The sequence below is a fragment of the Hydra vulgaris genome, chromosome 13, assembly GCF_038396675.1.
Source record: "Hydra vulgaris chromosome 13, alternate assembly HydraT2T_AEP".
Taxonomy (NCBI): domain Eukaryota; kingdom Metazoa; phylum Cnidaria; class Hydrozoa; order Anthoathecata; family Hydridae; genus Hydra; species Hydra vulgaris.
In genome coordinates this window covers 595,571-615,668 of record NC_088932.1, presented here as the reverse complement: position 1 = coordinate 615,668, position 20,098 = coordinate 595,571, and the positions used below count along the sequence as shown (strand labels likewise).

The 20,098-nt window shown below is 28.9% G+C and overlaps 2 protein-coding genes across 2 annotated transcripts; both read left to right on the top strand.

Annotated features, from left to right (window-relative positions):
* Positions 1-242: 242 nt before the first annotated feature.
* Positions 243-1,663, top strand: LOC136089511 (uncharacterized). Its single transcript, XM_065815554.1, has 2 exons — positions 243-560; positions 881-1,663. The coding sequence occupies exons 1-2, from the start codon at positions 421-423 to the stop codon at positions 1,656-1,658; spliced, it is 918 nt and encodes a 305-aa protein (XP_065671626.1). The 5' UTR covers positions 243-420; the 3' UTR covers positions 1,659-1,663.
* Positions 1,664-3,720: 2,057 nt separating this feature from the next.
* On the top strand, positions 3,721-4,713 carry LOC136090390 (uncharacterized). Its single transcript, XM_065817000.1, has one exon. The coding sequence runs from the start codon at positions 3,721-3,723 to the stop codon at positions 4,711-4,713; it is 993 nt and encodes a 330-aa protein (XP_065673072.1).
* Positions 4,714-20,098: the final 15,385 nt, after the last annotated feature.

The window sequence follows — 20,098 nt, the reverse complement described above, 5'->3', positions numbered from 1 at the left end:
AATGTTGACACCGGGTTTCCCTTAATCAACTAAAAAAATTACACTTGTTTCTCTAAAGTTAAAATTAAATGTCATCATGATGGCTGTTGAAACAATACGTGACATACTAAGGAGCATCGGCAATTTGGTATTTATCACGTATTCTTCGTACAGCCGCATAACACAAATCTTTATATAACCTAATAAAACTTACGGTACTAAATTACGGTAAAACTTACGGTAATAAATTAACTAATACCCCGTTCATACTGACGATAAAACACGTTTTAATTGTCGTATTTTAAACGCGTTTTACATTTTACTATTCTCATCAAATTTAAAATTGGTTTTAATTAAAACACGCAACGTTAAAAGTTGTTTTAATAAAACAACGTCGCGAGGTTGTTTTAATTGCGTTTTATTACCCTGAACTGTTTTTAAATGGCGGAGGAAAAAGCTGTTGCTGAAGAAAAAGTTAAATCTAGAAAGAGAGCTAGACATTGGGATGATGAGGAAACAAAAATACTAATTAGTAAATGGTCAGAAGATAATATCCAAGAAAAGTTGAAGTCATGCACAAGGTTTTGTTTTGTTTTTTTCAGTTAAGTTGGATCAAATTGAAATAACTTGTTAAATAAAATCAAACCACTCGTTACTAAATAGTTTAAATAAATCACAAATAGACAAGAAGTGATTACGAATTACATTAATATTGAATAAACAAGGAAATGAATGTTTATAAATTGTACTTTTTACAACAAGATATTTATTTCTCTTTGATAGTTAGCACAATATATATATATATATATATATATATATATATATATATATATATATATATATATATATATATATATATATATATATATATATATATAACTTCATATTTTTTGGATTTTAGAAAAGGAAAAATTTGGGAGGAAATTTTGCTATTCTTGCAAGCTTCTGGATATGAAGACAGAGATAAAGAGATGTGTAAAACAAGAATTCACACATTGACAAGTGCATATCGCAATTATATTGATAATAAACGAAATACAAGTGGGACTGGTCCTTCCAAAAAACCATCCTGCTTTGATGAAATTGATAAGGTTCTTAGTGACAAACCAACCACATTACCAACTTTTTTGAAAAGTTCCTCAGGCATGAATGTTATTATTGAAAAAACTGCAGAAGTGAATAATTTTAATAATTGTGTTAATGAGTTAGTAAACTGTGAACATATAGACATTGAAACTACTCCGTCAAGTTCTAAATCTGAAGAGTTGGTAAAAAAAGATAATAGTTTTTACTTTAAAAAATCCAAAAAGAAAAAATCAAGAAGTGAGGTAATGTTTGAACAATTAAATGCCACTGTTAATAAATTTATGACCTCTCAGGCTGATATTGATCATAAAATTTTAGAAAGTATTTTAGAAAACCACAAACAAGAAGAATCATGTGTTATATTAAAAGTTCGTCAAGTTGAAGATTTATATTTTATTGAAATAGAACTTTCATTGGCAGATTTGACACTAGAAAAACTTACTTGCACAATAAAAGAGGAATTTTCAGTTCAAGATAATGCATCTTTATTGATTACCAAGTTACCAAATGTACTTATCCGAAATGATAAGGATGTTAAACGTCTTAAAAGTGGGACTGAGATAGAGTTTTTAATTATGATTAAAAAAATGTGAAGCAATTTCTTTGTTTTGTTATTTTTTTCTCAAAATAAAATAAACCATGCCTTTTACAACATTGTTTGAAAAAAATCATTTACAACTAAACAGTTGTAAAATAATGTTTTTTTATGGAATTTCTAATAAACTCAGCTTTATTGTCAAGTTCAATGCAACTGTGGTTTAATATAGGGTTTACTAAGTCAATTTCTGTTTGTTCAATCCATTCATTTAAATACTTTTGCTTTGTCAAAGTACAGAAGTTATGTAGTATACAACATGTTGTAACAATATTGACTGTGTGTTCAACTGTTGTATCTAATCTCTTTAAAAGACATTGAAATCGACCTTTTAATCTTCCAAATCCATTCTCCACCACCACACGACATTTACTAAGAGAAACGTTAAACTTTGCTTCTTCTATACTAAGATTTCCACGATCTGAGTAAGGTTTCATAAACCAATTTTTAAGGGGATATGCTGAATCACCAAGGATAAGAGGACCAATTTCAATATTATCAATTATTTTAGATAAGTTTGTAGGTAAAAAGGTTCTAGCCAGACACTCTTTATATAAGGGATATCTTCATTAAGTTATCAACAAAATGTTTACAAATTCTGTGAACTATTGTACAAACAGTTGATTTTCCTAAGCCAAATAAATTGGCTATTGTTCGGTAATCTGCAGATCCACTTAAAAAGTAAAGTGTCACAGCTAACTTCATTTCTAAAGGCAAAGATTTACGAAAGTTAGTGCCTTGTATAGGCATAAAAGGTGAAACTTCCTTGCACAGATAATTAAAGGCTGCTTTAGACATTCTTATGTTTTTTATCCAATCATCTTCGTTCCAACAGTTTACCATTGTTTCGTACCAAAAGCTTTGACTGCGAGGTTTAGTCCAAATTTTTCTGTAAACCGCAAAATTATAAGCAGTAATACAGTTTATCAGTATGTGCTGCAATTGCAGTCTTCTTTTTTTCCTTGATATGTACAATAATACTCGTAACTTCGAGATCAAGTTTTTCTTTGAGAGCGCCATTTTCGAACGTTAATATAAATACTAAAGAACGTTCAATCTGAACGCAAGAAAACTGAAAACATGTTTATTATAAAACTATGTTTACATTAAAACATGTTTATTTAAAACAGAATTTAGTGTGAACTGGGTATAAATTAAAATGTTCCCCGCGTAAAAACTTCATGAACACATGAAACATATTCGATGTGAACACAGTAACATTTCAAACATATAATGCGCAAAGACTTGGATAAATGAGGCAAAAATTGTCATTTAACACTATTAAATATAGCAATGCAGTGTTTTATTTATAAAATAAAATTTTTAAATTAAATTCATTCATTCATTCCATAAAAAAAATACAATTGTTCTTAATTTAGAAAATATACAAATTAAACACAAATTTTAAGAAATAAGTTTTTGTTTTTTCATGAAAAAATAAATAATTTACTTTGCTGTTACTGTAAGAAGTAACATTTATTAAGAAATACCGTAAAATGAGGTAACTTGGGCCTGGTAGGTGACTTTGGCTAATTTATAAAAAATAGTTTTAACTTTTAAAAACTACTTTGTACTTCTGCGACTACTTCCAAATTTAGGTTTATCACAAAAGTAAAGTTATTCTGTTTATTTATTACTTAGATTAATTGTAGTTTTCGGAACTATTGATATAATTTTTTCTTTGTTTATTAGAGTCTATAAGAATTGTTAAATTTATATGCTGCAAAATTGTGAGTTGGCTGAAACTGCTGTTAATATTTGAGTGGGTTGTTATAACTAATAGTAAATTTTAATAGGATGAGTTTTGTACAATATTTGCCAAATTTATAACTCTTCTAATTAAAATTAACTTTAAGTAAAGTTTATGGGGTGGCTTTGGCCACAACTTGGGGTGACTTTACCCTAAGTGAAAAAAAATGTAATTAGTTGATTTTCAATATTGTATTTTTGATTTATTTTTCAGAAAATGTTGACATAGATATATTTTTATTTGTTCAATTTTTAATTTTTGTTTTTAGGACAAAATAGTAATTAATAATCATATTTATATCAAAGAAACCATGCCAAGAACATATAAACGTGTTGCTGGGAGTCGTGATTATATTCCATACACCCAGGAAACATTAACCAAATGTTTAAAAGAAATTAGAAGTGGTAATATAACACAAACAGATGCTTGCTTGACCTTTAAAATTCCTTTATCAACAATAAAGAATAAACTGAAAGGTATACATAATAAAAATTCAGGCGGTTGCACAATATTTAGTGAAATTGAAGAAGAAATTTTTGCAAACTATGTTATAACTATGTCTTCTTTTGGATTTCCAGTTGACTGTTATGATTTACGAAGTATTGTGAAGTCTTATGCAGACCGTAAAGGAATGTTTTTAAGGCAATTTGCAGGAAATATGCCTGGTGTTGAATGGGTAAAATCATTCCTCAAGAGAAATAAACAGTTAAGTGTTAGATTTGCAAGTAACATTAAAAGAAAGAGGGCAGAAGTAGGTACTGTTATTATTAATAACTTTTTTGATAACATCACTCCTGAACTGGCAGGGGTTCCTCCATCAAACATTTGGAATTACGATGAAACTAATTTAACCGATGACCCTGGTAATAAACTAGTAATAACAAAGCGAGGATCAAAATATCCTGAGAGGATAATTAATTCAACTAAGTCTGCTACATCTTTGATGTATTGTGGTAATGCAGAAGGGCATATCCTTTCTCCATATATTGTATATAAAGCAGATTCGATGTGGACAACTTGGACAGAAAATGGACCAAAAGGAGCACGTTATAACCGCTCAAAGAGTGGATGGTTTGACTCCAGTTGTTTTACAGATTGGTTTGAATCTTTATTGTTACCTGAACTAAAAAAAACTTCTGGAAAACATATTCTAATTGGAGACAATTTGTCGTCACATATAAATACATATGTACTGTCTTTGTGTGAAGAAAACAATATCAAGTTTATTGCACATCCTCCTAATTCCACGCATTTAATGCAGCCGTTGGATGTTGCATATTTTCGACCAATGAAAGCTCAGTGAAGAAAAATATTAACAACTTGGAAGGAAAGTGGCAAAGGACGTAAAGCTCCTTCCTTTCCAAAAGACCAGTTTCCAGCATTGCTTAAATGTCTCATAAAAAAAACTAAAGAAACTGGTTGTGAAAGTATGAAGGCAGGCTTCAGAAAAACTGGATTATATCCACTTGATCGAAAACAGGTGTTAGATAGACTTCCAAAAAGAACATTTACAAATAAAGATGTCACAGTAGAAATCGGTTCTCTTGTCAGTGATTCTTTCATACAACATTTAGTTGAAGCTAGAGGTGATGATCATATACCCCCTAATAAAAAGCGACATAAAGTGTATCATCAATTGATGTAGTTAATATGCAAGCAGCTATAAATACAAATAAGTCAAGAACAAAAATGACTGTTGTAAAAAAAAACAAGGTATCCACTCTTAGCAATCTAGCACTGATAGTTTGATGATTGATGCATAGTTTTTTGAGTTTTAAATATTAATAAGATTTCTTTGTGATTTATATCTTAAATAAATTTGCAAGTTAGTTTCAAGCTGTTGTTTTTAATATTTTTTTGCCTTAACAAAATATCACCTAATATCCATGTATCTGTGAATATGTAAACTATCGAATGATAAATAATTTTAATCAATAATTATAATTTCCTTTTAGGTAGCCAAAGTCACCACCAGTATAGGGGTGACTTTGACTCACCTTTGAAATCAAAGATATAATTTTTTTCTTTTTTATTTTAATTATTTATTTCTTTGGCATCATGCACATCTAATGCAATTTATATCAACATATTAATCATTTATATTTAAGTTTTGAAAAAAAAAAGATTTTAAATTTGGCCAAAGTCACCTCATTTTACGGTATTATAATAGAAATTATATAAAGAAATGTTTTATAAGAAAAATATTTCTTTATATAATTTTTTATATAAGCCTAATATAACTTAATATAATGTAAATAACTGAAGAGCTGTCACTGACTGATACCACAAGTATTTTATGAATGATTAAATAACTTAAAAAACAATACCGAAAAATTAATAAGCTCGATAAAAAACTGAAACAAGTCTTTTAACAAATATTATTTGAAAACAAATAATAAAATTAATTCACTTTTTAAAAGAGAAAATATTTTTTTTAAAAAAAGAAAAAACATTTGAATAAATAAATAAACAACGAAAAACACAAACAAAGCCCACAGGGTTCATGGCAGTTTTGAAAATCCACTTTCCCTGAGTTCTCCCTGATAATTCCCTGATTTTCAATATTTTTAAGTATTTTTACCCTGAGTTTGTGCGGTGGAAAGTATATATTTTTCCTTGTTTATTTTGAAGGATATATTACTTTCACAACTGAATCCTTGTTTCCAAAACATATAGTTACTACAGTAATCCATTTATCTAAACATATAGCTACTATATATTACAAATGTTATAAAACCACTGTAGTGAGCAACTTTCAATATTAAAAAAGATTCAAAAACTGGATACTGCAAAGTAACTTCAATCTAAATATCAAAATAAAAAATATTCCATGAGTTTTCCCTGATTTTAAAGACTTTCAAGAAAAATTCCCTGACTTTTCCAGGTATTCCCTGATTTTCTAAATTTTAAAAACTTTTCCCTGGTTTTCCAGGTGTTCCCTGAGTGCCATGAACCCTGGCCCAAGGTTTTTGCATAAAACATAAAAATCATCTTTTTCTTTAACTGCGAAGATGCAATATAAACTGCAATTTAAAAAATAGTTATGAACCTTAAGCTTTATTGATGCTCCAATCTTTTAAACTAATAATAAAAAAAAATATTAATTCTAAAAAATAAAGCCAAAACCGAAAAATCTTTAACATAGATTTTTAAATTAGTAAATATTTCTACTAGGATTTTTACATAAATCTTAACATTTCTTCATAAAATTAACATAGATTTATAAATTATTAAACATTTTTACATAAAACTTTATCGATTCAAACGATCATTTAAGATTAAACGATACTAACTTGTATATCGCGTATGATACTTGTAAGTTTGTTGTTATTGATGTGTCACGGAGAAAACTGTCCGTTGAAGTAAACTGTCCGATCGGACATTTTACTCCGGAGTAGAACGTCCTAGTTTGGAGTAAGTTGTCCGACCTAGAGAATAGTGTAATTTTAAGAATTGCGGCTGATTTTGTACCATCATTTCAAAAATTAATTTTAAAAATGGATGAACCGAATAATGCTGAAGAAAGAATGCTTGCTGATGTTAGTAACTATATATTTACATCTGTTTATCGCTATGACTGCACACCGAATGAAATGCGGGCTATTCGACAAGCAGGTATAGATTATAAACATACATAGATTATATCATTTTGTATCTATGTTACTAGTAACATAGTTACAATATGATATATACTTTTATACACTGTTAAGAAAGTTACAAATATAGTCGATATGACAAATGAATATATGATAATTTTATATTCTATTTGTCAAATAGAATATATAATTATCATATAATTTGCTCCCATTTAATAATACTTACAAGGATATTTAAAAAAATTATAGCACAAAAAGTTTATTTATGTATTATTGGAAGCAGTTCCAATAATACATAAATAATTATTTATACTTTACAGGTTTAGGAGGAGGATGATAAACTGCATCACAAGACAAAGAATGACATATGGTTGGAAGTGGTTTTTAGCAATGAGCAAAGAAAACAAATTGTTAATTTTTGTCATAGCGAACCTACTGCTGGTCACCTTGGTAGAACACAAACTTTTTACAAGGTGTCAGAACGTTTTTACTGGCCAGGAATTTTCAAAGATGTAGTTTATGCTGTATGTATATTACATCGTTGTTATCAATATTATTATGGCATTTATATATATATATATACATATATATATATATATATATATATATATATATATATATATATATATATATATATATATATATATATATATATATATATATAATACCATGTTATGTTTTAAAATATAAAGAAAGTTTTAATAATTGAATGACAGAAGATTTGAAACAAGTTCTCAAAATTTTATGTTGTTCAAAATGTTAATCTATTTTACAAATAATAACACTTTTATAGAATATAAGTATAATGACTACCTGATACATATTTTAGTATTGCTATTATATCTGTAACCAATGTGTATCTATTTTTTTATAATGCGATAATGTATAATATATACATATATTATATATTGTATTATGTGAAATTTTTTTAAAGTATGTTCTTAAATAATTCTAAATTTAAGTCTTGTGATATCAGAACATTAATATATACCATATGCTAGAGTTTGTAATTTGCAAGTTACACATAACATAGGTTAAAAGCTGCGAACAGTGTCAGCACACAAATATGCAAAATTTCGAAAAAACTAGTCCAGAGCTTCATCCTATTAAAGTACAGTCACCATGGTTTCATATTGGAATTGATTTAGTATAAATAAATGTATTCTTACTATCTCTGATTATTGCACAAAGTGGGTAGCAGCGTTTCCCCTAAAATCAAAATTAGCAAGTGGTGTTGCAATAGAGTTGTATAAGGTAAATTTAAATAATATTATCTGATTGCATTTAAATAATATTTTTAAAGATATAAATTTTTTTTGAATATTTCAGTTGTTCATGCAAATGGGTATACCAAAAGTTCTTACCTCTGACCAAGGCACAGAGTTTTACAACCAAATAAACAAGAAACTAACGACTTTGTTAAATGTGAAATATCATTTTACCACAGCCTATCATCCACAAGTTTAAAAATTTGAATTCAGTTTGTGCATAAGAGCTTTCTAGTTTTATAATCTTGGATTTAATCATCTTGTGTTTTAGGCTAATGGTTTAGATGAGCGGTTCAATCAAACCATCCAGTTAATGCTTGAAAAATTTTGCAATGATGGTTTAGATGAGCGGTTCAATCAAACCATCCAGTTAATGCTTGAAAAATTTTGCAATGATCGCCATATTACATGGGATACTCATTTGGATGCTTGTACTTTTGCATACAATACATCAAGGCAAGAGTCTACAAAATACCGCCCCTTTGAATTAATGTTCGTAAGGAAGCCCATACTTTCTATAGAATTAGAAGTTGCAGGAGAATCTTCTCAATCATTGTTAATTGATTTTAACACAAGACCTGAAAGCAACCAACATTTTATAAATAAAATAATTGAGGAAAGGTATAAAGCATTTACTGGTTTGTTACTTTACTGTTCTTGTCGGATGCCTGCTGAAGGCAAAATGATTAAATGTTTGAAATGCAATAAGTTATATTACTTGAACTGTTTGATCAACATTTCGGAAAGCAGCTTTGATGATTTTTTGTGCGATTATTGCAATTAACTTCTGGATATAAAAAGTATAAATAATAGCATAAATAAAAGTAATTATGAAGACATTTTATTATAGTAAGAAAGATTAAGAGTAGTATTAACTTAAAATGTAGCATTAGGTTAAAAAGTAGTTCTAGCTTAAAGAGTAACGTTAGTTTAAAGTGTTATTGCTCTTCTTCTTCTTTATATTTATTTTGTCTTATAACTGTCCTTATTTTGTCTATAATTTTATTTATGCTGGAGCTTTATTTGTTTATTTGGATTTATTATTTATTTATTTATGATTGGAGTTTGAAGAAGTTTTTTGTTATAAGGTTTCAAAGACTTTTTTCAAAGTTTTTGATTTATTTTTATTATTAGTTATATTTAAAAAAAATGATTCTTTTTTATTCCTTTATTTCATTGATTTTAACTTTGCCATTATTTTATTTTAGTTTGTCTACTGTTGAAATATGGTTTTAATTTAGTAAACTTCTATGAATTTAAGTTTACTTTATTAATCATTCACCAACAGTTAAGGAAAAATTGAATTCAACTCAATAAAGTTTGGATTAGTTTTATTTTCAGGTAACATTGCAAAGTATGATTTAACTGTAGTTAGATAATAACTTATTACTGTTTTGTACCATTATTTATTTACATTTATTTACTCTACTATAATATGTATGTTGTACTGTATAAATACTGATTTTTTTTTTTTAATTATAAAATTATCTTATCATTCTTGTAATTGTTTCAGTTGGTTGTTTTATTTTTATCATTGCTATTTGTATCATTAATGTTATTAGCTGGTATTTACTTAAACTTTTCGTAAATAACCTACATTAAGTTTTTCTTGTCAAAATATATAATTTGGTTGACAAAGTCAACCAGTTTGGTATATGCAATTTTTAAAAAAACTTACTTTAGTTAATTAAATAAAATGGATTAAGTGAATGATGAAAAAGAAGAACAAAAATAAAAAATCCATTTTTTATTTAAGATAATTGTTCAAAACTTAAAGCATTATCATGAGTTTACTGTGATTCTGCTACAGTCCATCAAGTAATTGTAGAAGAGTACACCATGAAAATTTCAAGTTTTCATTTTTAATTTTATGTTTTGCACAAGGTCAAAAAAAAGAATTCTGTTTAAAACACATTTAAAATATATATATATATATATATATATATATATATATATATATATATATATATATATATATATATATATATATATATATATATATATATATATTAGTAATATATGTGGCAAAAGTTAATTAGGTACTAAATAAATTGATATAAAGGTTGCAGAAACAATTATGTACTAAATAAAAAAATTAGTTTACTAAGAGTCAGGAAATCGCCATTGCTATTGGCGTTGCTATAGGAGCTGAAAAAACTTCACTTTAAAAAAAATCAATTATTCTTATAATATTGAATATATACATTCTAATAATATAAATGTATATATATTCTCAGAGCCGTAACCATCGGAAGAGCCCTGGCCCCTCCAAAAATTTTTTAAATTATAATTATAAGGGAAAAACATATACATAAAATAATTTTAACAAATTTTTTATCCCCTTCCTCCTTTAAAAGAACCCTAGGGCCCCCTAATATCAAATTTGTGGTTACGGCTCTGATTCTGAATCTAGAATAAATTTCAAACAAGATAACATAAAAAACATAATTTTTATTTTTTACTGTTTTTAACTTAAACCTTAAACGAAATATAAAGATTTAAACATGTCAGTGTTAACATTTTTTTAATTTTTTTAAACTTTTAAACCGGTAAAAAATAACCTTGTGACTATCAAGCTTCAGGTTTATTTGTATGAGTAACATGACGCATAATATTACTATGTTAATTATAATAATATTATGCTTAGTATATAAAGTGCTAAAGTTTTCTTTATGCCGCAGAATAATGCGCGAGTTCTCAAACCATCGTTTAAACAAACGCTAAAACACATCGCTCGAGTGGTCCGAATAAAAATAATCCGCAAAAAAGTAGGACAGTTTACTCCAACGTAGGACAGTTTGCTCCGGAGTAAATTGTCCTAGACGGACGGATAGGACAAACTAGGACGTTCTACTCCGGAGTAAAATGTCCGATCGGACAAATTACTCCGCGGACAGTTTTCTCCGTGACAGATGTTAAGACTTCCAATGTAAGGAACGCGTTTAGTTAAAAATAAAAAGTGTATTTTACAGAATCGCAACTAAGGGACTGTTTATATGAAGCGGGCTGCATATTTTGAAACCTTATACAGAATAGGCGCAATCTGATTGGTTTGATTTTTGAAAAATTTGATTTTTCCATCAAATTTTGTACATTAAAGTAGTTATGCTTTTACAAAATTTTACCATTCAAAAACCCGTGTTTTTCAAAATATATTCTTGAAAAACAAAGGTTTTGAAAAAGTAGTTTGTTTTTCAAAAGGTTTTTATACCTCTGTTATGACATAAATAACGGTTTTAATAACTTTGATTATCGTAAAAAAGAATATTACCATTGTAACAAACTATAAAGCAGATTATAAAATTTGACTATGCTGCGATTCTCATACGATAGATTTTTCAAAACAGTTTTATAATTTAATAAAATAAATTGAATATTAGTAATTTGGTTTAACTTTTTTCACATTCAGTTCTATCATTCATAAAAACAATTTTTTTTTTACCTACAATAAGTTTGAGAAGATTTAATTTTTACATGCTTCGTTTTTCTGTTACTGTGTCACACTTTTTCTTAATATTGCGGTTGGTCCCTTTCATGTTGAAGATCATCACCACTTTGTATGACATCAGAAATGTAAACAACAAATTAAAAAAAGATTGCTTTATAGACCAATAAATCTTCTATTATCTGGTCAACTTATGGAAATAATAATGGTTGTAATACATCATTATTACATGAAGTAAACTAAATCATTTACTTCTCTTTAACTGATAACCTGGATAATTACCTTGGGAAAAGTCAATATGATGAGGACCAATATTATGAGTTGAATTTTCATATTGGGGGGAATTTTCATATTTTCAAAATGCGAGTAACCGATTAAAGACTGACATCAAAATAACATGGAATAACTAACGTCGAACGTCTGACATCAATTCAATTCAAGATTTTGATATTTGATGTCGTCGATAAAAACTGAAATCCAATGTTAGATTGACATTGGGTGCCCACTAGGTAGCTAAGCATGCAAACCACGTCTATGTTTCTTTCTTCTTGCATGCTGTTCTCTTTAGACATATTGCGCTTAATTAAGGGGGGAAAAAACTTCGACTATCTAATAAAAAGTACTAAATAACAAAAGAAAAAAATCTTTATTTGAAAAATTTCAGCATCCTTTTTAAAAATGTAATACAAAACAACACAATGTAAATCAACGTGTATATAATTAATAGTATAAAAAGATTTTCTAAAACTCACCCCATAAAATTTTTTAATTATTACTTTAACTTATAATACTTGACTCAAAGATATAATAATACTTTTAAATGCTTTCTCTTTTCTTTCAGGAAACCAAAATGAGCTCGTTTACTTTTAAAAACAGTGAATTAGAAAAAAAAAGAGAGATTTCGAGTTGTCTGAACTGTCTCTAAACTTCTCTGATTTAATTGACGAAGGTAGTTCAGCTAAAGTGTACAAGTCAGTTGTATAAAAGAAAGTTGCAGCAGTTAAAGTTTTTAAAATCCAATTTTGAACGAAACGAGTTTGGACGGTTTCTGATCAATTAAGACAACTCCAGCATAAAATATTGTTCAATTCTATGTTTAGTTTAGTTTTACGCCCTAAGTTTAGTTTAGTTTTACGGTTTAGTTTACGCCCTACAGCTCTTTGTTTTGAGATTTGCTGTGTTCAACTTAATGATGTGATTGTACATTCGTTAAAAGATTTAATGAATATTCTAACTGACAAAGATTATTTCAAATTAAGTAAAAGGGTTGACTATATAGCTCAAGCATGCAAAGGAATAGATTATCTCCACCAAAAAATATCATACATCGCGATATCAAACTAAAAAACATGCTAATGAATGGCACTTTAGAAAATCTCAGTAAAAATTTCAGACTTAGGAGATATGACAACAATAAAAGTACAACAACAAGTAACGCAACAACTGTAAATGGATCAAAATTAGAGGGTTTAACAATAAGCGAGGTAGCCCCTGAGTTTTCTAAAAAAACTACGAGTTTTCTTTCTGTATGGACAGATATTTAGGCTATTGCTGTTTCAAGCTTCGAAATTTTATCTAACCTTAGCTTATCTTGAGAAAATACTCTGCCTTTATTAAACGAAGTTTTTCTTCTTGATGCAATTAAAAATAATGAAAGACCAGATGTCCGCATATTAAGAAATCTCTATCCTGAAAATGAGAAGGAGATTTGTAAACTTTTTCACCTAATAAAATTAGGTTGGAAAACATTACCAGAAGAGAGATTACCACTGGCAGATGTAAAAAAAGTTTTTTTAAATTACCAAGTATTTATTTACTTTCATTTTCAAAAAAATATTTATTTTGATTTTTTAGTTACTCAGAGAATTAAATTTAGTAAGCAGTAAAAGATTGGAAGTAGAAAATGGAAATGTAAGCCACACTTTTTAACATTTTCTAATATTTTACGACTCATCCTTTGGCTTAGCAAAATGATAGAATATAAATCTCTCCTTAGAACGAGCCAGAAGTCATTATTGAAAATATTCCCGACTCGGTAAGTGCTAGCAACTTTTAGCATACAACTTATAACTTTATCTCCTACTTCTTACAGTATATTATGTATTGGAGCTAATACTTCACACATTTATTAGTTAATACTTTACAGTTTCATTTTTCAGCATAAAGACTCTTGTTCATCGAGAGAACCACATGTCACAAAAATAACTGTTGAAAAAAATTAGTACTTAACTCCATTTCCTACTATTATTCCTTATATTGTTTTTTACCCATAAGATATTTTATTATTAAAATTTTTTTAAACATTTTAATGCATTACCATAAATACATAGCCTTGGGTGCTTTGCACATACTATTCAGTTATGTGTACACGATGGCTTGCTCAACCAGCGGGCAGTATCAGATATAATAAGTATTGCTAAGAAATTAGTTAGTCATTTTAGGCATTCTTCGTCTGCGACTGGTCGGTTCAAGGAGCTGCAGGCTGAACTTTGTTTACCAGACCACCAGCTGATACAAGACGTAAGTACAAGGTGGAATTCAACGTTTTACATGCTGCGCCGACTATGTGAACAGCGTCGTGCATTAACTGTCTACTGTTCAGAAGTTGATGGAACTTATTGCCCAACTGCATATCAATGGTCTGTGGCCGAGAATGTAGCTTGTGTGCTGGCTCTGTTTGAAGAGGCTACTCGTGAAGTTAGCTATGAAACATCACATATATCACTGGTTATCCCAATTGTAACAGCTCTGCGGAACCTGTTGAAAAATGAAGGCAATGATGCAGGTTTAAAGACTATAAAGTCAACACTACTTAAGTCATTGGATGAGCGTTTTAAAGGCATTGAGGAGAAACCTCTTTATACATTGGCGACGTTGGTTGATCCACGATTTAAAACTAAATTCTTTTCATCACAGGCTACACTGACAGGTGCAATGGCAGCGGTTCTGCTTGCATTCAATAAAGTTACAGTGCAGAGGGTATCGATGCCAGATGAAAGTCAATCTGAGCATGCTAAGCAGCAGATTAACAAAATTGAAGAAGTTCCAGCAGGAAAAATCCGGCTGGATAATTCTTCAACATCATCATCATTACTTTGGCGATGTATTGATGAAATTGTTCAATCTACGTCAGCACCTTAACAACAATTGCCAACAAGCATTGAAACTCAGCTAAGCCAGTATCTGGCAGAACCAGAAATAAATAGACTCGCTGATCCACTACAGTGGTGGAGAAAAAATATGCAGAGATTGCCAGCTCTGGCGACAGTAGCTCGCATTTATTTGGGTGCACCGCCGACAAGTGTACCATCAGAACGTTTGTTCAGTGTTGCTGGGGAGGTCCTCAATGATCACCGCAGCTCACTCCTTCCACATAATGCAACTCGTCTAATATTTTTTAAGTACAATTCGAAACTGATCAAAGACTAAATACTATTTAGTCTTATGCATATAGATTAATTTAGTAAACAGAAAAAAATCGTGTATCAATTATTTTGTTCTGTTATGTTGTTCTGTTATATTGTTTTATTTATATCGTTCGAAAATTTTTCCTTCTCTTTTAATAAAAAAAATGAAGTTTAACAGAATAAAATTGTAACTTGGTATTGAAAATGGTCAACATTGTTTACCATTTCAAACATTGTTTAAATCCGGCTCCGGCCGGATTTGAAAAAATTGAATCCGGTACAGCCCTAATATACATACTTATATAAAATGGTTGTATACATATATTTTCATAATATGTAAATTATATATATATATATATATATATATATATATATATATATATATATATATATATATATATATATATATATATATATATATATGGAGTACATGTATGCATATATTTATTTATATATACAATTATAAATGGGTACATGTATATATTATAAATGGGTACATATATATACACACATATATATATATATATATATATATATATATATATATATATATATATATATATATATATATATATATATATATATATATATATATATATATATATATATATATGGAGTACATGTATGCATATATTTATTTATATATATAATTATAAATGGGTAGATGTATAGGTATATACACACACACACACACACATATATATATATATATATATATATATATATATATATATATATATATATATATATACATATATATACGGTCTATTCTAAAATCTGCCTCTGCCTATAATAACATTTCCAAAAAAACCTCACTCCCCCTAAGCTATGGATTTTGAACGCTCCCTAAATCGCGTTTGAAGTTTCTAGACTGAAATTTGATTGATTTTCAGTCAGAAAGAGGCCTCTGACACGTTGATCTTGTGTTATATTGCAAATGACAGACTAAAGTAAAAAATGGTTAAAGAAAACGGATTTTCGAAAATTGGTTGGTGTGCCCCTTTCGTTCGCAACGCCTCATATTATGTTATTTCTTTTTCTAAATCTTTTTTTTATTTTTTTATTTCTCATCTTTTTTCTTCATATCTTATCTTTTAATTTTAAAAAGCATGTCTTTTGTGTGGAAGCATTTCAAAAAGGAAACGGGCAACAAAGTAAAGCACGCTGTGACGTAGACTTAGGCAATCGAAAGTGTAGTGCTGTTCTCAATTGTGCAGGAGGTTCAACGAAGGGTTTGATAGAACATCTAAAGCGTGTTCATCAGATACTTGATCCATTGAAATCTGGATCGACGACTAGTAACCTAGCACAAGCAGCACTGACAATCCTCCAGTAAAGAGGCAAAAGCTGATGACAGATTTTACTAGAGCATCGTTTGAGGAAACCATTTCTAAAAAAGTTGCTTTTAAATGGATTGAACTTCGAACAGATCGTCAACTCAGATATAATAGCAGAGCATGTGAATGAGAAGTTTCTAACGAAAAACTTCCCAAAGAATGGATCTGGTGTTGCAAAGATTGTTCGAGGTTTTCATAAAGACATTAAAGCTAAAATAAAATCGTGCATTCAAACTCATCTAGCTGAAGGACATTTCTTTTCAACAACCCTTGATGAATGGACTTTTACTGTAGGGCGACGTTTCTTGAACATTAATCTTTATTATTTTGAAAATGGTGTTGATAAAGAAATCAATTTGGGCATGATTCCAATTTATGGAAGTGCAACTGCTCTTAACATCAAAAAACTAGTAAGTTGATATTATAATCTTTTTCTTTTTTTAAGTTTCTAATAATTTTATTTTTTATTTTTTTATTAACAGTTCGAAGCAAGATTGATGGAATTTGGCTTGGATCCAGAGAAACACATTGTTGGCATTTCTGGTGATGGTGCGTGCGCTATGGTATCATTTGGTTCTACAATCGCATCAGAATACGTCCAGTGCAGCGATCATGGAATTCATTTGGGTGTTACTAAAGTTCTTTATCTAAAGAAACAGTCAGCAGATGCTCCAGTGGATGTCGACGACGATGATGTCTTTTTCGTTGAGTGTGGAAATGAAGATAAACCTTATGAAGATGTACCTGATGCCGGCGAGGACACAGAATCAGACGATGAAGAGGAGGCCGATTCCCTTCAAATGGTTTTCGCTTATCAATCAACGATCATCAAATTGAAAAAATTGTGAGCCACTTTCATCGATCATCCAGGCAGCCTCCATGATGCTTGCAAAAGGTTCTTGAAGTTACTTGGATCTGTGAAGGAAGCTTTGAACCAAAGGAAGATTGACAAAACCTACTTATGGGCAGATATCGACTCAAAAAGATTCGAGGAGCTGGTAGAAGTTCTGAGTCCAGCGAAGTTAGCAATTCAATTCTTATCAAAGAAATCAGTAAATCTCATCGATTGCAACACAACTATCAAAGATTCTCTTGGACAATTTAGAAATGCATGATCATCAGCTCTCGCAGGACATCTTCTTGGCTATTAAAGAGAAAATCAACAAACGTAGACATAACGTCCTTCAAACACTCATCCTTTACTTGCACGACATCAACAGCATCAATGGGCCGAATTACTTTGCTACACCGACTGTTGCAGCTATGAGTAAACTTGCAGTGAAATTGATGGAAAGACTCTTCAAAACTGAAAATGATGATTGTGTGGAACAACCTGAACAGCAAGAAGAACCATCAGCATCAACATCACAGCAGGTTCAAAGAAGTTTAGCTGAGCAACTGACACTTGCCTTGAAAGCTTTAAGAGAGGTCACCAACAAGCAGGCGGGCAAAGTCATTGACTACAAAATAGAGATGCAGATGTATGCGAAGACAAAAGTACGCTCACCAACTCTGGAAAGACTTTTCGAGGGACTGAAAACAATACAAGCAACATCAGTAGCTGCAGAACGTCGTTTTTCGGAAGCAAATATTCTTGTGAGCAATGTTCGCAACCGTCTTTGTGAAAAGAACATCGATGCTACTTCCTTTCTTAAATGTTATTTCCGAAATAAATTAATAAAGTAGATTTAAACATAATTTTTGAGTTCTTTGTATTGTTTTTTGTATTTTTTGATTAAAAATTTCTAATTTTTAGAAAGAAAAAAAATATTTCAAAGTTTATTCCCGGTAACGGTAATTCCCGGGAATGAGCTTTTTTATTTCCGATATTCCCGATATTGAAATTTCGAAAATAAAAACCTCTTAAAAAATTATAAAAACAAATGAACAAATTAAACTATCCCCATTCCAAAGAAATTCATTTAATAATTACTTTCTGTAACTTCCCGCTAACCAAAAAAACATAGTAATTAAAATTTTTTTAATAACTTATAACTTCCTGTAAAATATTTTTTTCTATAAACTGAATTTTTTTTGAGATTTTAGTAACTCATCCTGATGATCCAGCAATGGTGAAACTTCAAGTTGAAGAAAAAGTTAGATTAGTGTTTTTTTACAAATTTATCTCTGTATATATATATATATATATATATATATATATATATATATATATATATATACATATATATATATATATATATATATATATATATATATATATATATATATATATATATATATATATATATATATATATATATATATACATATATATATATATACATATACATGTATAAATATATACATAGGACATCGAAAAGCCCATAAGAATGGCCGAGTACAGGAGCCACGGAATACTATAGAACGCTCCGTGGTAAATTTAAAAAAAATTCTTTTTTTTAAACAGTTTGTATAATGTTACTTTGAAATGATTTTTACTATTTGATGAAGCTGACCACAACAGTTTGGAGAATTATCTTTAATACGTTAAAAAAAGAAAAAGGATTACCAATAAAAACTTAAAAACCACATGATTTTGTAACAAAAAATAAATATAAAACAGTTGATACGCCTACTGTTAAAAAAAAAAGTTTTCACATCGAGTAGGTAAAAAAAATGAATTATTTAGCTCAGCATTAAATATTAAAAATGATTGCATTGTATCTGCAGCACCAATAAAAGATTATATTACTACAGATGATGCAATTATTGGGGATGCAACATTCACAACAAATTTTAAAACATTTGAAAATGAATTCTTTTTAAACAACACTATATGTGCACCGTCAAGCTTTCTACTGCTTTCAACTGAGGATGTCGAAGATATTATAAATAGCCAAAGATTCTTAGATAGTGTCAAACATCCTTTACAAAACTTAATAAAAAATGTCATTTATCATCAAATAGGCTTCAAGGTATTATATCAATACTCAGCTTCAAGTTACTACATTAATAATGGGACAAAAACTAATTTTTAAGGCACTAGGTTCACAACCATTTGCTCAAATCATTTATAATGGCTATAGCCATTGGCTTGTTCTCAGCACACATTGTTGTAAATAGGGAAAAACATATGTACTTGACAGTAATTTTTAAGGAAGTTTATCAGTAGATACACAGAATCAAATTTGTACTCTATTAAAGTATAATAAAACTATGAAGTAAATGTTTTTTCAGTGCAGCTGCAAGAACGATATATTATTTTGTTCTTTTAATCAAAACACTCGAAATCTTGAAAATGAGAAACTATACAACCAACAGAATGTAAAAACCTATTAACATTAGTTAAATTATTTTAATTATTGCATATGCCTTGTATGCTTTGTAACTCTTATTCAATATTCTCTTTATCTTTTGTTTGCTTTTTTGTTAATTTCTTCTTTCTTTTAAAACTATGTATTTTATTTTAAGCGTCGAAGACGTTCTGCTGTCTTTTTAAGACAAAATAAAAAAGTCTTTTTTTTATTTAGTCATTTAAAGTTAGAAGACGATCCCATAGCTTAAAAGGAGTTGAATAATTTTGTTTTTCCTATTGCTCAAAAGTAGGTGAAGTTTTTCAAATACAGTTAAGTGTTTACATAAAAGTAAACAAAAATCGACACAAGATTAAAGTAAATATTGGTATGGATCTAAAC

Bases quoted from the DNA above. Each gene is read 5' to 3' on its own strand.
- LOC136089511 (XM_065815554.1), top strand. From the start codon at position 421: ATGGCGGAGGAAAAAGCTGTTGCTGAAGAAAAAGTTAAATCTAGAAAG. The intron at 561-880 runs GTTTTGTTTTGT...TTTGGATTTTAG, and splicing joins AAGTTGAAGTCATGCACAAG to AAAAGGAAAAATTTGGGAGG.
- LOC136090390 (XM_065817000.1), top strand. From the start codon at position 3,721: ATGCCAAGAACATATAAACGTGTTGCTGGGAGTCGTGATTATATTCCA.